Genomic DNA, 15,826 nt, shown 5'->3' on the forward strand with positions numbered 1-15,826 from the left:
TCTCATTGGTCATTCAGATAATTTAAATGGTAAATCTTTTCCTCTGGACTAAAACGCAATGTTTCTGTAGTGAAGACTATAAAAATAAAGTAGGAAGGAACTAGAATAAAATTAGGAAAATGATAGGATTTTCTTCGGAGTATGCCTTACCTCATTTCTCTTGCTCCATAGGCTGGCATGTTAATGAAACACAATGTGTACCACAGGTTGGGAAGCCATGATAGCTGAAAAGATGCCTTCCGAAGATACCTTGTAATCTCAAGGTGTTTGCAAAACCTACAGAAAACTCGGCAGATTTCCTTAAGACTTTTTATATCTTCTTTTACTGCCAGACGTCAAGCCAGTGCAGCGTTCAGAACAAGGCTGAACACGCCGTACGCTACCGCGCCACCGGGCTGCTGAACTCTTCCAGCAGCTACTTGTGGTCCGCAGCTTACAGGGGCAGGGAACAGGAGCGCGGGGACGGCCTTCGCCAGCTGCCTGCGCACTTCGCAGCTTACACCTGGAGCGTGCTAAACTTTAGTCACCCACTACAGACGCGTGAGCATTTTTTTCCCTAAAAAAAGTGACTATCTTCGGGTCATAAGACAAGCGGCTCACTTTAAAACTTTTGTGGATAGACCCTGTATTCAGTTAACAGGAGCTCAGTATTAATTACAGAAAAGGAAGCTGTGTTTTGTTAGGCATGTCTTGGGCGATTCGAGTAATGTGCTCATTGGCACATTGGTTCAGTGGCTAAGCAATGAGGTGGAGAAAAAGAAAGCTTTAATAGGTAACAGGATAGCATGGGTAAAACAAAATGAGACTGCCAGGTGGGTATCAGTGGCTCCAAGCCTCCAGTAATGAAGAGGCCAAAGAAGAAGAAGTATACACACGAGAGTTGGCAGAGTCTTCTGGCCAGCTGACTTCTTAAAGTCTCCAGCACTGCTTAATGTACAGTCTTTCTTTGGGGAACTGCTGAATATAATCTAATATACCTTGATTTCCTACTTTATTTGATTTTTCTTCATTAACGTTACAAAAATAGTACACAGCCAGAACAATGAGGGATATGTTTACAATTTAGTCAGCGTATGATGATCTGCAGTTGACAATAATTCATAAGGCATACCTCATCTATTTTATGGTATAAAGACACTGGAGCTTAAAGGACTTTTCCATAGCCAAGGCAGACTGGTGAGGGAATTCTTAAGTCTCAGCCCACCCTTCATTTTTCTCAAATAATCCCTAGGTCTTCTCCTCTTCATAAGAATCAGTGACCTCTTGAGATACTGGAGTGAGTAGGAGAAGGAAAAGCCATCATGCTAGTCCTCCCCCTGATATGCCCATCACATGGAAAAATGCTTGAAACTAATTGGAATCTGAATACACTGATTGCCTTTAGTTACAATCTTCATTCTGAAGAAAGAGAGAGTCTGAATATTACGTCTCCAAAGACTTGGAGGTCTTGAGCTAACAAAATTCTGGGAGGGATCTTTAACCTCATGTCTTGGGATTTAGGAGTCTCTAGATCAAAATTTCCCAATTTTTCCTGTTATGAAAAAGTAAGTCTGGGGTTGCAGTTTCAGGATTGCAATCACTTATTGTCGCAGGCGCTGCCTCCAAAAGTGAAGTTTTGCCGAGTTATGACTTGATTTGGAAATATAAGCTGCAGTTTGGGGAACCCTGTTCTATATATTAACGATCAAGAGGAGAGCCCATCAGAGGGAGCAGCACTTCAGCGCTGATTTGCCTTGTACATCTCTCCCTGTGAAGTATCTGATACTCAGCACCGTCGAAAGCACAATCCTGAGTGAGGTGACCTGATTGGAACTGACAGCTCCTATGTTCCACTGAAATCAGGTCAAAAGACAAGTGTGTGGGGAAGGCAAAGACAAATGGAAAAACAGAAAGGTTGATGTAAGTGTCTAATATTTCACAACCCCCAGTGTCTAAAAAATACACGCCTGAGGCCGCAAAAATGGTGTTAATGTTTTTTCTATATCTTTTGGTAAGCAAGATGTTAGGCTTCAAAGCTTCCTAGCCTCTGATTTCACTAGGATTTTGTACAAGTGGTCAAAGTCTAACTTCAGCAATACCAAGACTGGAGGCCACTGAAAATTTTGATATCTTGAGGCTGAGGCATGTTGACCAGACTCACACGGAAAAGTGTGCCTTAATAATTATCCTGTAAGTAAGTAGAAGGCATCAGTTTTCAGGCATACCCTTGACTTCTAGGCAGACCTGTAACTTTCATCTTAGATGTCTGCCCTTGTGGTTTGTTATTTTTCTCTGTAAGAGCACAAATATGCAGCACAGGGCATGAGCTTAACTAAGTCTAAAAGAATTACCACTTACGTACCAGTCTTCACGTTCATTTGTACCAGGCACCTTTTTGACATACACCATTTTTGACTAACAAATGTTTAGGTCATCCAAGTCAGTCTGGAGGAAAGCATCTCAAAATTGCTTCATGTTTGTCAGCACAATGGTTCATTAGTGAAAGGAGAACCAAACTGAACCAGAGAAGTAAATCATTTTCCTGGCAGTATGTGTTCCTTTAGAAAACAGGTGACCTGATGCCATTTGCTGAAACAAATGAAAGCGTAAGACCACAAAATTCAGCAATGCAAAAACTGCCTTTAAAATATACCAAGGCAAAAGCAAAATAGAACATTCTCAGTTGGCCTGAGGTCACTGAGTTTTTCTGCTAGCCCTAAAATGTAACAAAAGCAGATTTGAATGTACTTGAAAGATGTGCTTGAATCAGAGTTGCTGAGTGCACAAAGAGGATTCAGATCTCAAAAAGGTAGAGTACAAACTATCCTTCCCCTCACACCAGACCATTTTTCTCAAAGTCTCAAAGCATAGAAAACAGCAATTTTAAAGCCTAGATAATTCAAAAGCAGTTTAGCAGATTTTCTCCAACCTTTCCAGAATTTTTTTTTTTCCTCTGGGCTGAGACCAACCGTGAGAAAATTCAGCCCAAACGGCAATTTTGGGGGAAAAATTATAACCTGCTGAAAGAAGAGGTTTAGAATGAAAATGCTTTTCAGCCATAACTATTCCACATCAATCTTTAACACTTTAACTAATGCATTATTAAACTACAGTTTATTATATGAATTATGTATATATAATGTATAAATGCATATATTAGTGTATATGTAATGCAGTAGCCAAATATTATGGAAAAAGGTAAGCTTTCTGAATAACAATAAGTGTAAGCAAAATATATGTAGAAACAGAAGAGATATTATACAACTATTAACAAGAATCCATCTTTACAAATGAAAGGCTCTGACATTTGCCCAGACCAAAAATCCAATTTTACAGCACTGGGAGATAAGGAATTAAATAGAGTGCAGATATCATCTAAACTGGTATTAAAAGGTTAGCAGTGCTTAAAATTGATTAGTTACCAAGAACAGACAGCCTACATCCCAGGCTGTGAGAACAGGGTTGGACAGATGTTGCTGAAACTTTAGTTGCCATTTTAACAAACTCTCGGGCTAGGCAAGAGCTTCACAGATTGCAAAGTGGGGAACATAACTCTGTTACAAGGCAGGCATCCCAGCATGTTACACAGCGGCAAAGTTAACAACAGTTGGGGAAAAAAAAAAACCCCAACATTAAAAACCTTTAAAAAGACTTAGTAGATCACATAGGCTCCATACCTGTGGGAACAAAACTGCCATGCAATTTAGGAATTAGGAACCAGTTAGTTTGGGGAAGGAAAAGCCATGAATGGATAAGTCCTTTGGAAACTGGAAGATCAGAGAACTAAGAGATATGTCAGAATATGGATGAGTACCACACACCAAATTTCAGACTATGGCAGGCTATGTAAAGATATCCAGGAAAGATCACACTCTCTCCAAGATCAATCTAAACTACTTACTGCTTTCCTAGCTGTCATCAAGGCAGGAAAAAAAGAATAAAATAAATTTTTAAAGGCAGACAAACAGTTAGCACTGGCATACGGGTGTGTTATTTTCATTGCCGAGAAATGTCACAGATGACAGTAGCAAAAGCAATATGTGATTGCTGACAAAGATCACTTCATTACTAGGTTTAATAGCAAAAAAATGAAAAAGGTCAGAAAGGGCTAAGGACTAGTTAGATATTTGGTCGAACATGGTGATGCAAACTCTCCACAAATGCAGATACAGTAAATATATTATAGCAGATAAGTCTATAAGTCTTTTAATGGTAAAATTGTAGTTTTGCCATTATGGATTTGCCATGAAGAAAAGGTGTCGAAACCTTATGAATCATAAGGAAATCTAACGAAGTGTCAAAGCACCTATTTACCTTGAAAATACAAGACATTCTCAAACAAAGGAAAGCAAAAGGAAAGAAAAGAAGTTATTCTGCACCCGTAGAGAAATCAGGCAGCACTTCAGTAATTAATATTTATTACTTATGGCACCTTTCATACATTGAAAATGCTGAACAAATACCAACTGACCTGTACAACACTCCTACAATACGTGATACACATAATCATGGAAATTACAGTAGGGAGCTGGCAATGAAATAAAGTCCTAGAGATCCTCCCTTGTGGGGAAAAGCATTGCACGTGAGATGAGGCTGCCATGTAGGGATTGCATAGCACACCTGAGGACACAGTTTACACCGAAACTGGAGAGACAGAGGAAGAGAGGAAGACAAAAAGGTGGGCAAACCTCCACGGGATATGCAACTGAGATGCTTATAAATGAAAGCAGCAGCAGCCGATTTTGACACGTGACTATTTTCAGGTTTGGAGGTAATCACATTCAAGTTGAGCACAACGTCTGCAGGCAGAGCCCCACCAGAAAATGGAAAAAGCTTTTTCCCCCACCAGCACATAGAATCATAAAATGTCCTGAGTTGGAAGGGACCCACGACAATCATCGAGTCCAACTCCTTACTCCACACAAGACAACCTAAAAGTTAAACCACATATCAAAGAGCGTCCAAACACTACTTGAACACCAACAGGCTTTGGGCCATGGCCACTTCCCTGAGGAGCCTGTTCCAGTGCTTCACCACCCTCACAGTGAAGAACTTTTTCCTAATAACCAATCTGAACATCCCCTGACGCAGCTCTAGGCCATTCCCTCGCATCCTATCACTGGACACCAGAGAGGAGAGATCAGCACCGTTCACCCTCATGAGGAAGTTGTAGACAGCAATGAAGTCTCCCCTCAGCGTCCTCTTTTCTAAGCTGAACAAACCCAGTATCCTCAGCTGCTCTTCTTAAGTCTTGCCCTCTAGTCCCTTCATCATCTTCGTTGCCTCCCCGTGGACACACTCTAAGATTTTTATATCCTTACCACACACGGCACTCAAAGGGAGGCTGCACCAATGCTGGGTAAAGTGGGACAATCACTTCTTTTGACTGGTTAGCTATGCTGGGCTTAATGCACCCAGGTTGGCCCTTTTGGTCACCAGGGCACATTGTTGACTCATATTGAGCTTCCCATCAACCCAAAACCCCAGATCCCTTTCTGCAAGGCTGCACTCCAGCCTCTTGTCCCCCAATCCACACATACATCCAGGATTATACCGTCCCAGGTGCAGAATTTGGCATTTGTCCTGGTTAAACATCATACGGTTGGTGATTGCCCAGCGCTCTAATCTATCCAGATCTCTATATTAGGGCTCTCTACCCTCAAAGGAATCAACAGTTCCTCCTAATTTAGTATCATCAGCAAACTTAGTGTGGACTCAACTCCTGTGTCCAGGTCATTGATAAAAACATTGAAGAGAACTGGCTCCCAAGGAGTGGATGGCTTTGCTTGTTTCTTTTAATCGGAGCATGGGGTTAAAGCCAGAGACCAAGAATCAGTTCACAGCCTCCACCAGCTAAACTCTCTGCTTGAGACTGATTCATTATAAATCAGCTTTCTTGCAGCTTAGTTTACCCGTCTGTAAAACAGGTAATTCTGAGCCAGACCGTCAGCTGTGAGCTGGCACAGATCCACTCGGTTCCCAGTGTCAGAAGGGGACGTATTTGGCCAAAATTAAGCGTCACACATCCCTGGTGAGGCAGGCAGTGATTTACATCATAACCTGGCTCACTGCATCCGTGTCTACATGGACGGGCACAGACATGACAGGATGCTGCTCCGATCCAGATGTTGCAGAGCTCTTCTTCAGCTGAAGTGGCAATGCAGCTTCCAGAGGGGATCTGTCCTACGCCTGGCATGTGGCTTGTGTCTATAGGGCACCCCCCATATAAAAACAATTTTTCTGCACCTCACAGGTGCAATAAAGTTTTCTTAATCCCAACTAATTGGGCCTCTACTGTTGACAATGAAGTCTGATATGTCCAGGCTGGTCTGTGAAACATTGCTGGTTTCAAAATATTATTTTTATTCTTGTTAGAATAAGCAATTCCCTGCAACGCTCTCCCAAACTATGTTTGGGAAGTGAAATGACAAAATCAAACAAGAACAACCTCTTGAAATTCAATTTATGGAGTCAGACAGAAAGTAAATAAGCACACACCTGACAGGAAAGCTTCACTTCACTAATATCAACCGAGCATATGAATTGAACGGGCTTCAGGATTTTCTGCCCAATTAACATAACTTCAAAATCTTTCTCTGGTCAAGAGTTCCCAGCCCAGGGTATTCCTTGGCAGAACTTCAAGACATCCTGCTTGAACAGAGAAACAGCAACAAATGTTTCTCTTATGTGACCTGCTTCCTGGTCTTGACCCAGCATAAAGATCGATGGTTTAGTTGTTTAATTTCCCCAGAGAGTTTTGGCTTTTCCACAAGGTTAAAATATAATATGGATTATATACCTACTACAAGAACAGACTAATACACAGTATGCAATATTAATCATAGGTGATGTTTTCAGAATATAAAAATATAATATCCTCAGAAATCATTCCATGTATTTTTAAAAGGACCCGAAGAATTCGTGGATGGTACAAGAGATCTCTTTAAAAAAGAAAAATCTTACCTGTTACAAGCTGTTGTCCAGCTAGTCCTACTGGAACCATCCCCAGGTTATTCATAGCTGTAGCCCAAGCCGTCGGATCAGTGACTGACATGTTAAGTTGTGTGGTATCTATAGCTATACTTCCCAAACCATCAGCTGCTGCAAGAAAAGAAACACACTGTAAATAGAAAAGCCAGCGTGCCAGGATTTTTAACCAAAACCTTCAGTGAAAATGAGATATCACAACCACTGCTTATTTTGGGTTTGTTCTGTTTCTTAATTATGATTCACCTTTTAGACCATTGATAATCGTGCTTGACACTGGATAGCAAAACATAAAGACGTTGGAAACATGCAACAGACATAAAATGAAACAAGAGTGATTCAGGCTGGTTATATGGAAAACTTTTTCACCATGAGGGCAGTCAAGCAGTGGAACAGGCTGTGCAGTCGCCACCCTTGGCAGCTTTCAAGACTCAACTTGGTAAAGCCCTGAGCAACAGGTCTGACCCTATGGTTGGCCTTGCTTTGAGCAGGAGGTTGGCTTGGAGACCTTCTGAGGCCCCTCCCAACCTGAATGAATTGCCCTGAAATCCTCTGATATAATTTAATTATATATAACCTGTGGCAACTTGTTAGAAAGCTGTGAGAACCAAACACACCCCAAGGAAAGACTTGTTTTCCATAAGGTGTAATTTTTTTCGGTAAAAGATTTAAGAATATATTAGCCTCTAACTAAAAAAAGGTCAAACCAAATTGATTCACTATAGGAAATACCAAGTTTTGGTTTAAAAACAAAAGAGAATTCTCATGAATATGGTCAAAATAGACTGAGCCCAGGCATGGATTTTCCTGGTTTGGGGAAGGAACAGTGGGTTGGATAGCTAAGAAATGGTACCTTTCTGATACTGAACCCCTAAACACAAGGTGTGATCGCACATTTTTGCTTCCCCCTCCCCAGTCACAGCTGAAATCAGCTCTTTCCAGCTGTTTTCTTACGACCTTTGCAGACCTGAGATATTTACCGGCAGCCATTGCTTTTCCCCAGTTCCTTTTGCTCCTATTAGACTTCTTCAGCTAGGAATAATTAACTACTGTATTAGCAGCATCTTGAGATGGGATATCACTGAACGCAGGGCCCACACACAGCTCATTAGGCTCTGAAAGAGAAAAGACGAAATCAGCTATCAAGCGCTGCAGTCAGAACATCCTTGCAGAACAACGGACCGCTTTGGGAATCCACTCGAAGCTCCTGCCCACTCCCTCTGGATCACCAGCCCCGGCCTCCTCGCACGCATTTAGCGGCCGCTGTAGAGGCGTTTCAGCGAACGCTCATCCTTGCCTGCTGAACAAACAGTGCCACGTATGAACCTTTCAGACCGCTGAAAAGCCTTTCACAAATTAGGTCTTATCAGTAGCTACGCAGCCTCCTCAGCATGAAGGCATCAGCTGAAAGAACATATTAAGGGATGAATATGATTTTTTTTTTTAAACTGTTAACAATTAACTGATGTTGCAACTTTCAAGGAAATGGTCTCCTGTTCTGAGAAGAAAAGGGAAAAAAAAAGTACTCCGCAATGATTTACAGAATGGAGCCTGCAGGGACGTGGAAAAGTAAGAAAACCTAACAAAGCTGAGGATGATGCCTGCTCCTTAACTAACACCGTATCTTTGGCTCACAAAGGTTAGTTAGCTTGAAGCAAAGGTGGACTATCTTCTTCTAGCTAAACCACATTGCTTTCATCAGGTATCTGTCAAACCATGAATTTTACATAAGAGTAACTTCTTGCTGTCCCTGCTGCTGTTTGTGAAGCTCACCGCGTCAGCGCATCGCTGGTGGGAAAGGAGGCTGAATGAGCGAATGGGTAAGAGGTGTGACCAAAGGCTGTGAGCTCCCAGCGCTCCCAGCAGAGGCAGAAAACGCTGGGGTGAGGATGATCGCAGATACGTACCCATGTTAGTCTTTGTGCATTAGTTACCCGTGACTGGGGGCAAAGGGGGGGCTGCATTATTTTTTTGGTTGGCCAGTAGCCTGGGGGCTCTGACTTATCGTGTTTGGTACTAGTGGCCAACAACTGACCAAGTGTTTGAGGTCATTGATGCTGTGCAGGTGCATCTCGGTGACTTGTTCAGCCCTAAGGTATTTGTGCTGTCTTTAAAAAAGTACTCGAAAGACCTTAGTTAAGAGGTTTCCAACATGCAAACCCTAAGAATTCATCTTTAGAAAAGTCACAATTAACGTGATCACACTATATTTTAGCTTAGTACCTCCCACACTTTTGTCTTTTTTCATGCGAAGTGCATAAAGTACAAGCCAAGAAAGTTTTATATTATAGTTCCCTGACACTGTACAGATCACTTCATAGGAACATGGCCACATCAATAGCTGTAAAAGTGAAGAAAGAGTCAGGATCAGGCAATGCTGTACATTTTTTAGTATGTTGTAATTATCAAATAACCAGTATACTAGGTTAAAAAGCATTTTGTTCAAATCTACAGTGGGTCTATTTAAAAGTCAATATTTATCAACTCTTAATATTTGAATTTGCAATTCCAATTCTTATTTGATCTCCACTATTCATTATACATAACATAAAATAATTTTATGATAAAACTGGCTTTTAAATAACATCTATAAACACCAAACAAACATTGAACGGAAGTCCTCTGCCTAACATAAGGCAAGCCACCCAAGATTTATGTCATGTTTTTAAAAACTGGGTGTCTCCTGTTCAGCTCCTTAAACTTGTACTTAGCTCTTTCCACTCAGGCTGTAAACTTCTGAGCACAAACATCTATTTCAAGCGTAGAGCGGGCTGAATTAATCCTTGTCAATAAGTTATTTCTCACACAGTACAGCCCCCCTCGCTCTTTATGAATCATTCCCAAATCAATCCTGATTCACAAATATATGCTGAATAGCCCAGATGAGAGTGGTTCACTTCTTCCCGTGATTGGCAGCCTTGTTGCATTGATGTTGGAAGGCGGGTCTGAAAACTAATAGCGATGAAATGCCTCTTCATACCTTGCCGTGCACTAGTTCCTTGTCCCCATAATGCATCACCCTGACTACTGGGGAGGAAGGAGGTGCTGCCCCGTGGTTTTGGAGCACAGGCATCTCAGGCAGGTATGGATTGCCGGGATAAGGGGTAGAAAATGGGTGTTGGACTGTCTCTTCCACCCCCTCTCCCCCTGTTTTACTGCCTTGTGGAGCGTGCGCTGGGTGACGTAACGAGGTCTGCTGCCGAACTCTACACGCTTTTCCCCTCAAACCCACATTGCAGTTGTACCAGCTCTGCCAGAAATGGGAACTGGTCCATGAAGAAGCAGACACTAGGCTAGACAAATGCACCCCAGCCTCCTGAGAATTAATAGGCGACTGTTTTGGCGTTTGCCGTCTACCAGGTTGTCCACATCTTTCAAATTTTGGTAAACTTTCATGAATTAGCCACAAGTATTTGTTAAAATCCTGGCAGAGGAGGAAGAACATAACACCACGAATATGAAATAAAGCAGAATCAGGGGGTTAATTGCTGAAACTCCTGTTGTACTATGCCACCAACTCTGCTCAATGTGCCATGAAAGTCCTTGCTCGAAACATACTCTCATAGCCCATGCTGGCTCTGGGCAGCTTTGCTTTCTCTCTGGCCATCAAGTCTACTGTTTTATCAGCAGGACCTAGATGTAGCACAGGCTGAACCAGGGGAAAAAAACACAAAAGAGCACATGAGGAGCCTAAAGTGGAACTAGCCCTGTCTAACTGAGAACCGCTGCAGGCTATTTTGTCAGTGGAAGAGAGCTGAATAACAAGCATAAATGCACCTGTGAACACTGAATAATTTGCAGCAAGCTGTAGGCAGAACTAATGCCACATCCTGAAGGACACAGCCTGTAGAAACTAGCTCTCTTAAAAAGAAAAATACTAATTGTGAACATCCCTTCTACTGACAACTCACCGGTTACATTAACACAGAGCAACATAATACGGCTAAAATAATCTCACAGGCATTTCACACCTGATTTAGACTCAAACATTAGCTTTTGTTTAAAAACTTCTGAAAATTCAGATGGGGAAGGTTTCATTAATGCTTAAAGTAAAATCAGCTTTGGGCAAATTTCAGCATTTCTTTGCATAGCTCAGACACTGCACTATTATACCCTTCATGACACTGGAAACAAAACAATCCAGGGAAACAAATAAACCCACTCACTGGGTCATATAAAAACCAAAGTGCTGTGTTTGATGAGAAATACATCTAATAGCAAAGATTCTTGCTTTCTTAAAAATAAAAGGAATCACTGTGATACCGGTTAAGCAGCCAGGAAAGCGTAAGCTTATGCAGGAATCCTGTGTATCCTGAGCAGACATTAATCAACACCGTTGCACTGACATCACACCTTTAGAAAGCATTCCTGATTTATAACTCATTAGTACTCCTCTGGGCATTAATGACCTGAAGATATATGTAAAAGAAATCTGTGTTTATAAACACTTGTGCATGGGAGTAGCTTTACTCCAGGGGAGTAACGTCAGGAGCAAATAAAGCCATAATCCTGATTTACAGGAGAAAATGTGTAAAGTCTTCTGGGCGCTGCTGTTCCTTGAGGTTTGGGAGGGGCAGGGATGTTAATACAAACTTCCTTATTTGAGAGCTTCAGATTAACAAAATTTTAATGCCAAACACTTTGTAAAGCAATACCATGTTACGCTTTTTGTGGTCTCTCTTTCTGCAGACACAATGCAAGTACCAGTCCTTGGATGGTGGATTGTTGGAGACATTTAGTCTTTCCTCAGACAGGTTGTCACGAAGATAAAGCACCCTCAAGTCCATACCAATGAGCACTTCTCAGTCATAGCAGTCATAGCAGATTGTACTTAGCACGCATATTTTATACCAGGCAATTAAATGCAGTTACCCAAATGAATACAGAAGTCGGTTATATATTGTGCATCAATTATCACAGGCAATGAATGCCATGAGACAAAGAAATTAACACAACATAAAACTAATTCAATAACACAGCAGATTGCTAAGTTAAAACCCTACCCTTTAGATATCCATAACAGCACAGACAATGAATTACGACACGGAGCGAAGCTGATTAAATGCACCACTCTAACGAGGCTCCGTGGAGTGCCCGGGTCAGCGGCCAGCCCCAGGATGCAAGGAGGAGGTTCTCTGCCCAACTCTGCCACTGACCTGCTGGGTGACCTTCAGTCATTTCACCTCTTTGTCTAATTTTAGTGACCACTAAATCCTTCAAGGAAAAGACTGCTGCCATCAACCTTTTGAAACCCGGGACTACGAGTCGCAAAGACGTTAAATGTTATTGGTGACGGTTCTCGAGACAACGCAGGTGGGAAGGAGCGATGTGTTATCTTGTGAACCGGTACATCTAAGCGAGTTTTCCAATTCTTAAAAGAACGGCATGTGCGAAGGGTTTGTTACCGTTCACTGTGATTCATAGGACAGCGGTCATTAGGTTGGTCATACTCCACCTGACCTGCCAAAGTACAGGTCATTTACCAGGCTAGCTCCAGCTGTCTTCTAAAATATATCAAGCGTTTCGTACTGGTTCTTCCCAGTGTTTTTATTTCTCCAGCTGCAGACAGGACTCCCAGTAAAGAAGGAAGAAAAAGAAAGAAAAGTACAGTTCTGTCAGTCACCATCCATTTCTTCCTGACCATCTTAGGACGAAGAAGAAAGCTGGGAGTAGCAACAATGAACACGATACTTTTGTGCCGTAGCCATCCTACCTAGAGCACATGAAAAAAAGACATATCCAATGTGACTCTGAAGATGGCTCTTATTAGTAAATATTGCATGGGCAGTGTTTCAAGAAGAGGCATTGTCTCATGTTTTTGCATGGTTAGTGGTATGTTAACACCTAGAAAACCTCACCTAAATGCTGAAATTCAAAAGGAATTGAAGGAAAACACACATTTCCTGCAACAATTTGCAAAAACAGATTTACTAATTCAATTTAAAAAATACATGAGGTACCAGAGCATTTTTGAAAGTGTCTTATTTTCTGGGATGGGACCCTAACTTAGGCATCTAATGTATGCTTCAGCCCCCCCAGCTCTACTGAAGAGAGGCCAGTTGCTTTCACCCTGTTTACCTGGTTTTGTCTGTCACATCTCCCTATTACTGGAGGTCTTTGCAAAGCTTGATTCTGCAGGAATTGGCACTTTCCTTAAGAAAACAGCTTCATTAGGCACAAGCCAGTGAAGGTAAGCAGGGTCCTACCCTGAGAGCCTAAATGGGAGCTCTGGTTATCTGTTCACTTACATAATTCTTCTGCTTTTTTGTCTTATGAATGAATGATTATAACACCTTTGCTCATTCTAGATTATGCCATTAAAAAACTACATTGTCAACTTATAAAATCATAACACATACGCTACAGCATTAAGAGATTTCACTTCTCACTATGTATACTGAATATGTAGGTTTTTGCATAGCTACAGATGATCCTTTCCACCAATTTTCACTGAAAACAGTTAACGAGTAAATCTTGGCTATACTGATAGGACTAAGACAACTTAGAGAAAAATCACAATATATTTACAGTTTCCCTCTAAATTTAACAAAGCCAATTTGCACAAAACACATTTTCTGGAAGAACTGCTCATTTGAGATGCTGCATTACTTAAATCCTCTGCCCCAGCACTTCTTGAAGATAACACATGGTACACACAAAGGCCAGATTTCCCTCGGAAAGCAGAACACTGGAAGATTTCAACAGTGGAAAAAAAAAAAAACAAACAAAACAAAGGTCTTCAAGATAAACAGGTGTTCTCTTGCGATGCTCCTTGAAAGGTCAGCCGGTAATATTTCATGTTAAATCCCGAACTTCACTGGCATCTCAGAGCAAAGTCTTAACGGGTTACAAATGCACTTTTTCTTTTGTGTGTATTTTAGCAGCTGCAGTCTGAATATGCTGAAGTCTATAAATAACAGAATCTTGAGGCACATTAAGCAAAGCATTATAGAAGTCCAGCTTAGTTATTGAAAAAGCATATGCAGTTCCAAAATCATCTGGAAGGGAAAAAATAAAAGAGCAACTTTGCAGGCTAGCAATGCAGCGCAGCCTTGATAAAAACAGGTCTGATGATTATTCCTTGAACACAAAATGTTGTTGTGAATTGATGATTGCGTCTCCGTTTTTCACTTTGCCAAGACAGCTTGCAATTGTGAATCACTTGCTTCCCATTTAAGAGGGCAGTGGCTTACTGCCTAAATTAGGACAATCCTCCCTTCAAATTTCTGCATTTTAAGAATTTATATTTAAGAACAAAAAAAATATTCTGAAATCTTTTAATTACTTACAGCAGTATTTTAATAGTAGGCCTTGTATCACACTGTTTTCTACAGGCTGCTGACAGCTTTAGAAATGTGACATGCCACACCGCTGTATTTCAGATAACAGAGAAAGCACGCAAAGCAGGTCTTGAGCAAACATACTTCAGCAACTTTTATCAGAAGGCTGAATACTGAAGTGAGAGGTGCTGGAATGCCTCCTTGATGCCATAAGGTACCCGGGCCAGTCATTCTAAGTGGGCTATACATGCTATTTCTTATCTAGCTGGGCTTGAGAGAACACCTATATAAATGCATTGCACTTACCAAATACCTTCTCCCACTCCACCGTACAACGTCCTTACCTCAAGTTTACTAGAGCTGCTTCAAGCAGCTGCAATACAAAGGGTTGTTTGCTTGGTTTTTTGGTTTTTTTTTAAGGAAAACAGACAAAGAAAAATTAAAAAAAAAGACCAAAGCAAGCTGGGACACGCTTCCAGAAAAAGCATTTTAGCTTCCTGGCTAACCTAAAGTGAAATCACTCCCATGCCACCTCCTGAAAAAGTGAACAGCTTGATGGGTAAGCCCTGTCTGTGGCAGAGCCCTGGGGACAGTATCATACAGTCCATCAGAGGCAGGGGAGCCTCATTATTGAATTTCCAAATGAACACAGACTGCTCTCTTCTAGCCCCAGAAGACCAGGAGACAGTTGAGTTTCACATGGCAACATTATGTATGGAAAATCTATTTTAAGTAACATTTTAGAAGTTTCTAAAATGCATTCATTATCATTTTTCTTCTCCTTCAAAGCCTGTATAATTGAAGTCCTGGAGTTAAAGCAGCCTGTCTTTTCAGGCAGAGATTCATGGGGAAAAAAAAATCCTTGTCAATCAAACTATTTTCATATTTTTAAAACACACTTTTATCATTGGACCAAATTGTGACAAGAGGTGACATCTAAGTGTCCTTGGTTAAGTGCCTGAGTGATCTGCAGAGCACTTTTTTGCAGAGTACTGAAGCGATCTAAAGTCATATTGATCAAAATTTTATGCGAGACCATCAAGTATTCTCTCAGTGACGGCTGCTAAGTGAAACTCTGGAAAAGAGGTTTAGGCTTGTTTTGTTTGTTTTAATTCAAGGTTTCTGGTAATAAATTCTGCTTACGAGAAAAACTCAGTATCTCTTCTATCAACTTACATCTGTCCTCACTCCGAAAGCTGCCATCCCCTCTTAGCACATCACACTCAGGATCTTTTCTCCAGCTACAAGCTCTAAATAGGTAGTGAGCTCTCTGGTCTCATTTATCTTGTATTTTTTTCCATTCCTCTTAGTATATCTCCTGTTCTTCTCCATTTACCTCACAATACTCTTCCCTGGTTTTCTTCGTATTTTTCCGTTTCCATCCATTGACTCCACGCTTCCCCCTACAACGGAGGCACAGTTCTTGCCTTAGTCTGCCATGGGCCATTCCCTCATCCAAATATCTCTTCACAGCCAAGACAGTATTGTTTGTTGTACTGTGCTGTTTTATTAGGGGAGGGAGGGATTCATCTCACGTAACCTCAGCCAATGCAGACGTCTACGCTTGAGCTTTTCTGCTG

At 41.3% G+C, this 15,826-nt stretch overlaps 1 protein-coding gene across 9 annotated transcripts in view; it reads right to left on the minus strand.

Annotated features, from left to right (window-relative positions):
- The window catches only part of ENOX1 (ecto-NOX disulfide-thiol exchanger 1), a 361,993-nt gene that overhangs the window by 130,145 nt on the left and 216,022 nt on the right, over positions 1 to 15,826 (minus strand). For 7 of the 9 annotated variants that reach the window (XM_030036520.2, XM_030036512.2, XM_030036513.2 and 4 more), the window contains 2 exons: positions 7,947 to 8,081; positions 6,943 to 7,080 (listed from right to left, as the gene is read on the minus strand). In XM_030036520.2, the coding sequence (XP_029892380.1) occupies positions 6,943 to 7,080; positions 7,947 to 7,956 (148 nt within the window). In that variant the 5' untranslated portion in view covers positions 7,957 to 8,081. Of the gene's footprint in view, positions 1 to 6,942; positions 7,081 to 7,933; positions 8,082 to 15,826 lie in introns of all 9 variants that reach the window. The other 2 variants (XM_030036518.2, XM_030036519.2) reach the window with 2 other exon arrangements.

This window comes from Aquila chrysaetos, chromosome 14 (assembly GCF_900496995.4).
Source record: "Aquila chrysaetos chrysaetos chromosome 14, bAquChr1.4, whole genome shotgun sequence".
Lineage (NCBI taxonomy): Eukaryota > Metazoa > Chordata > Aves > Accipitriformes > Accipitridae > Aquila > Aquila chrysaetos.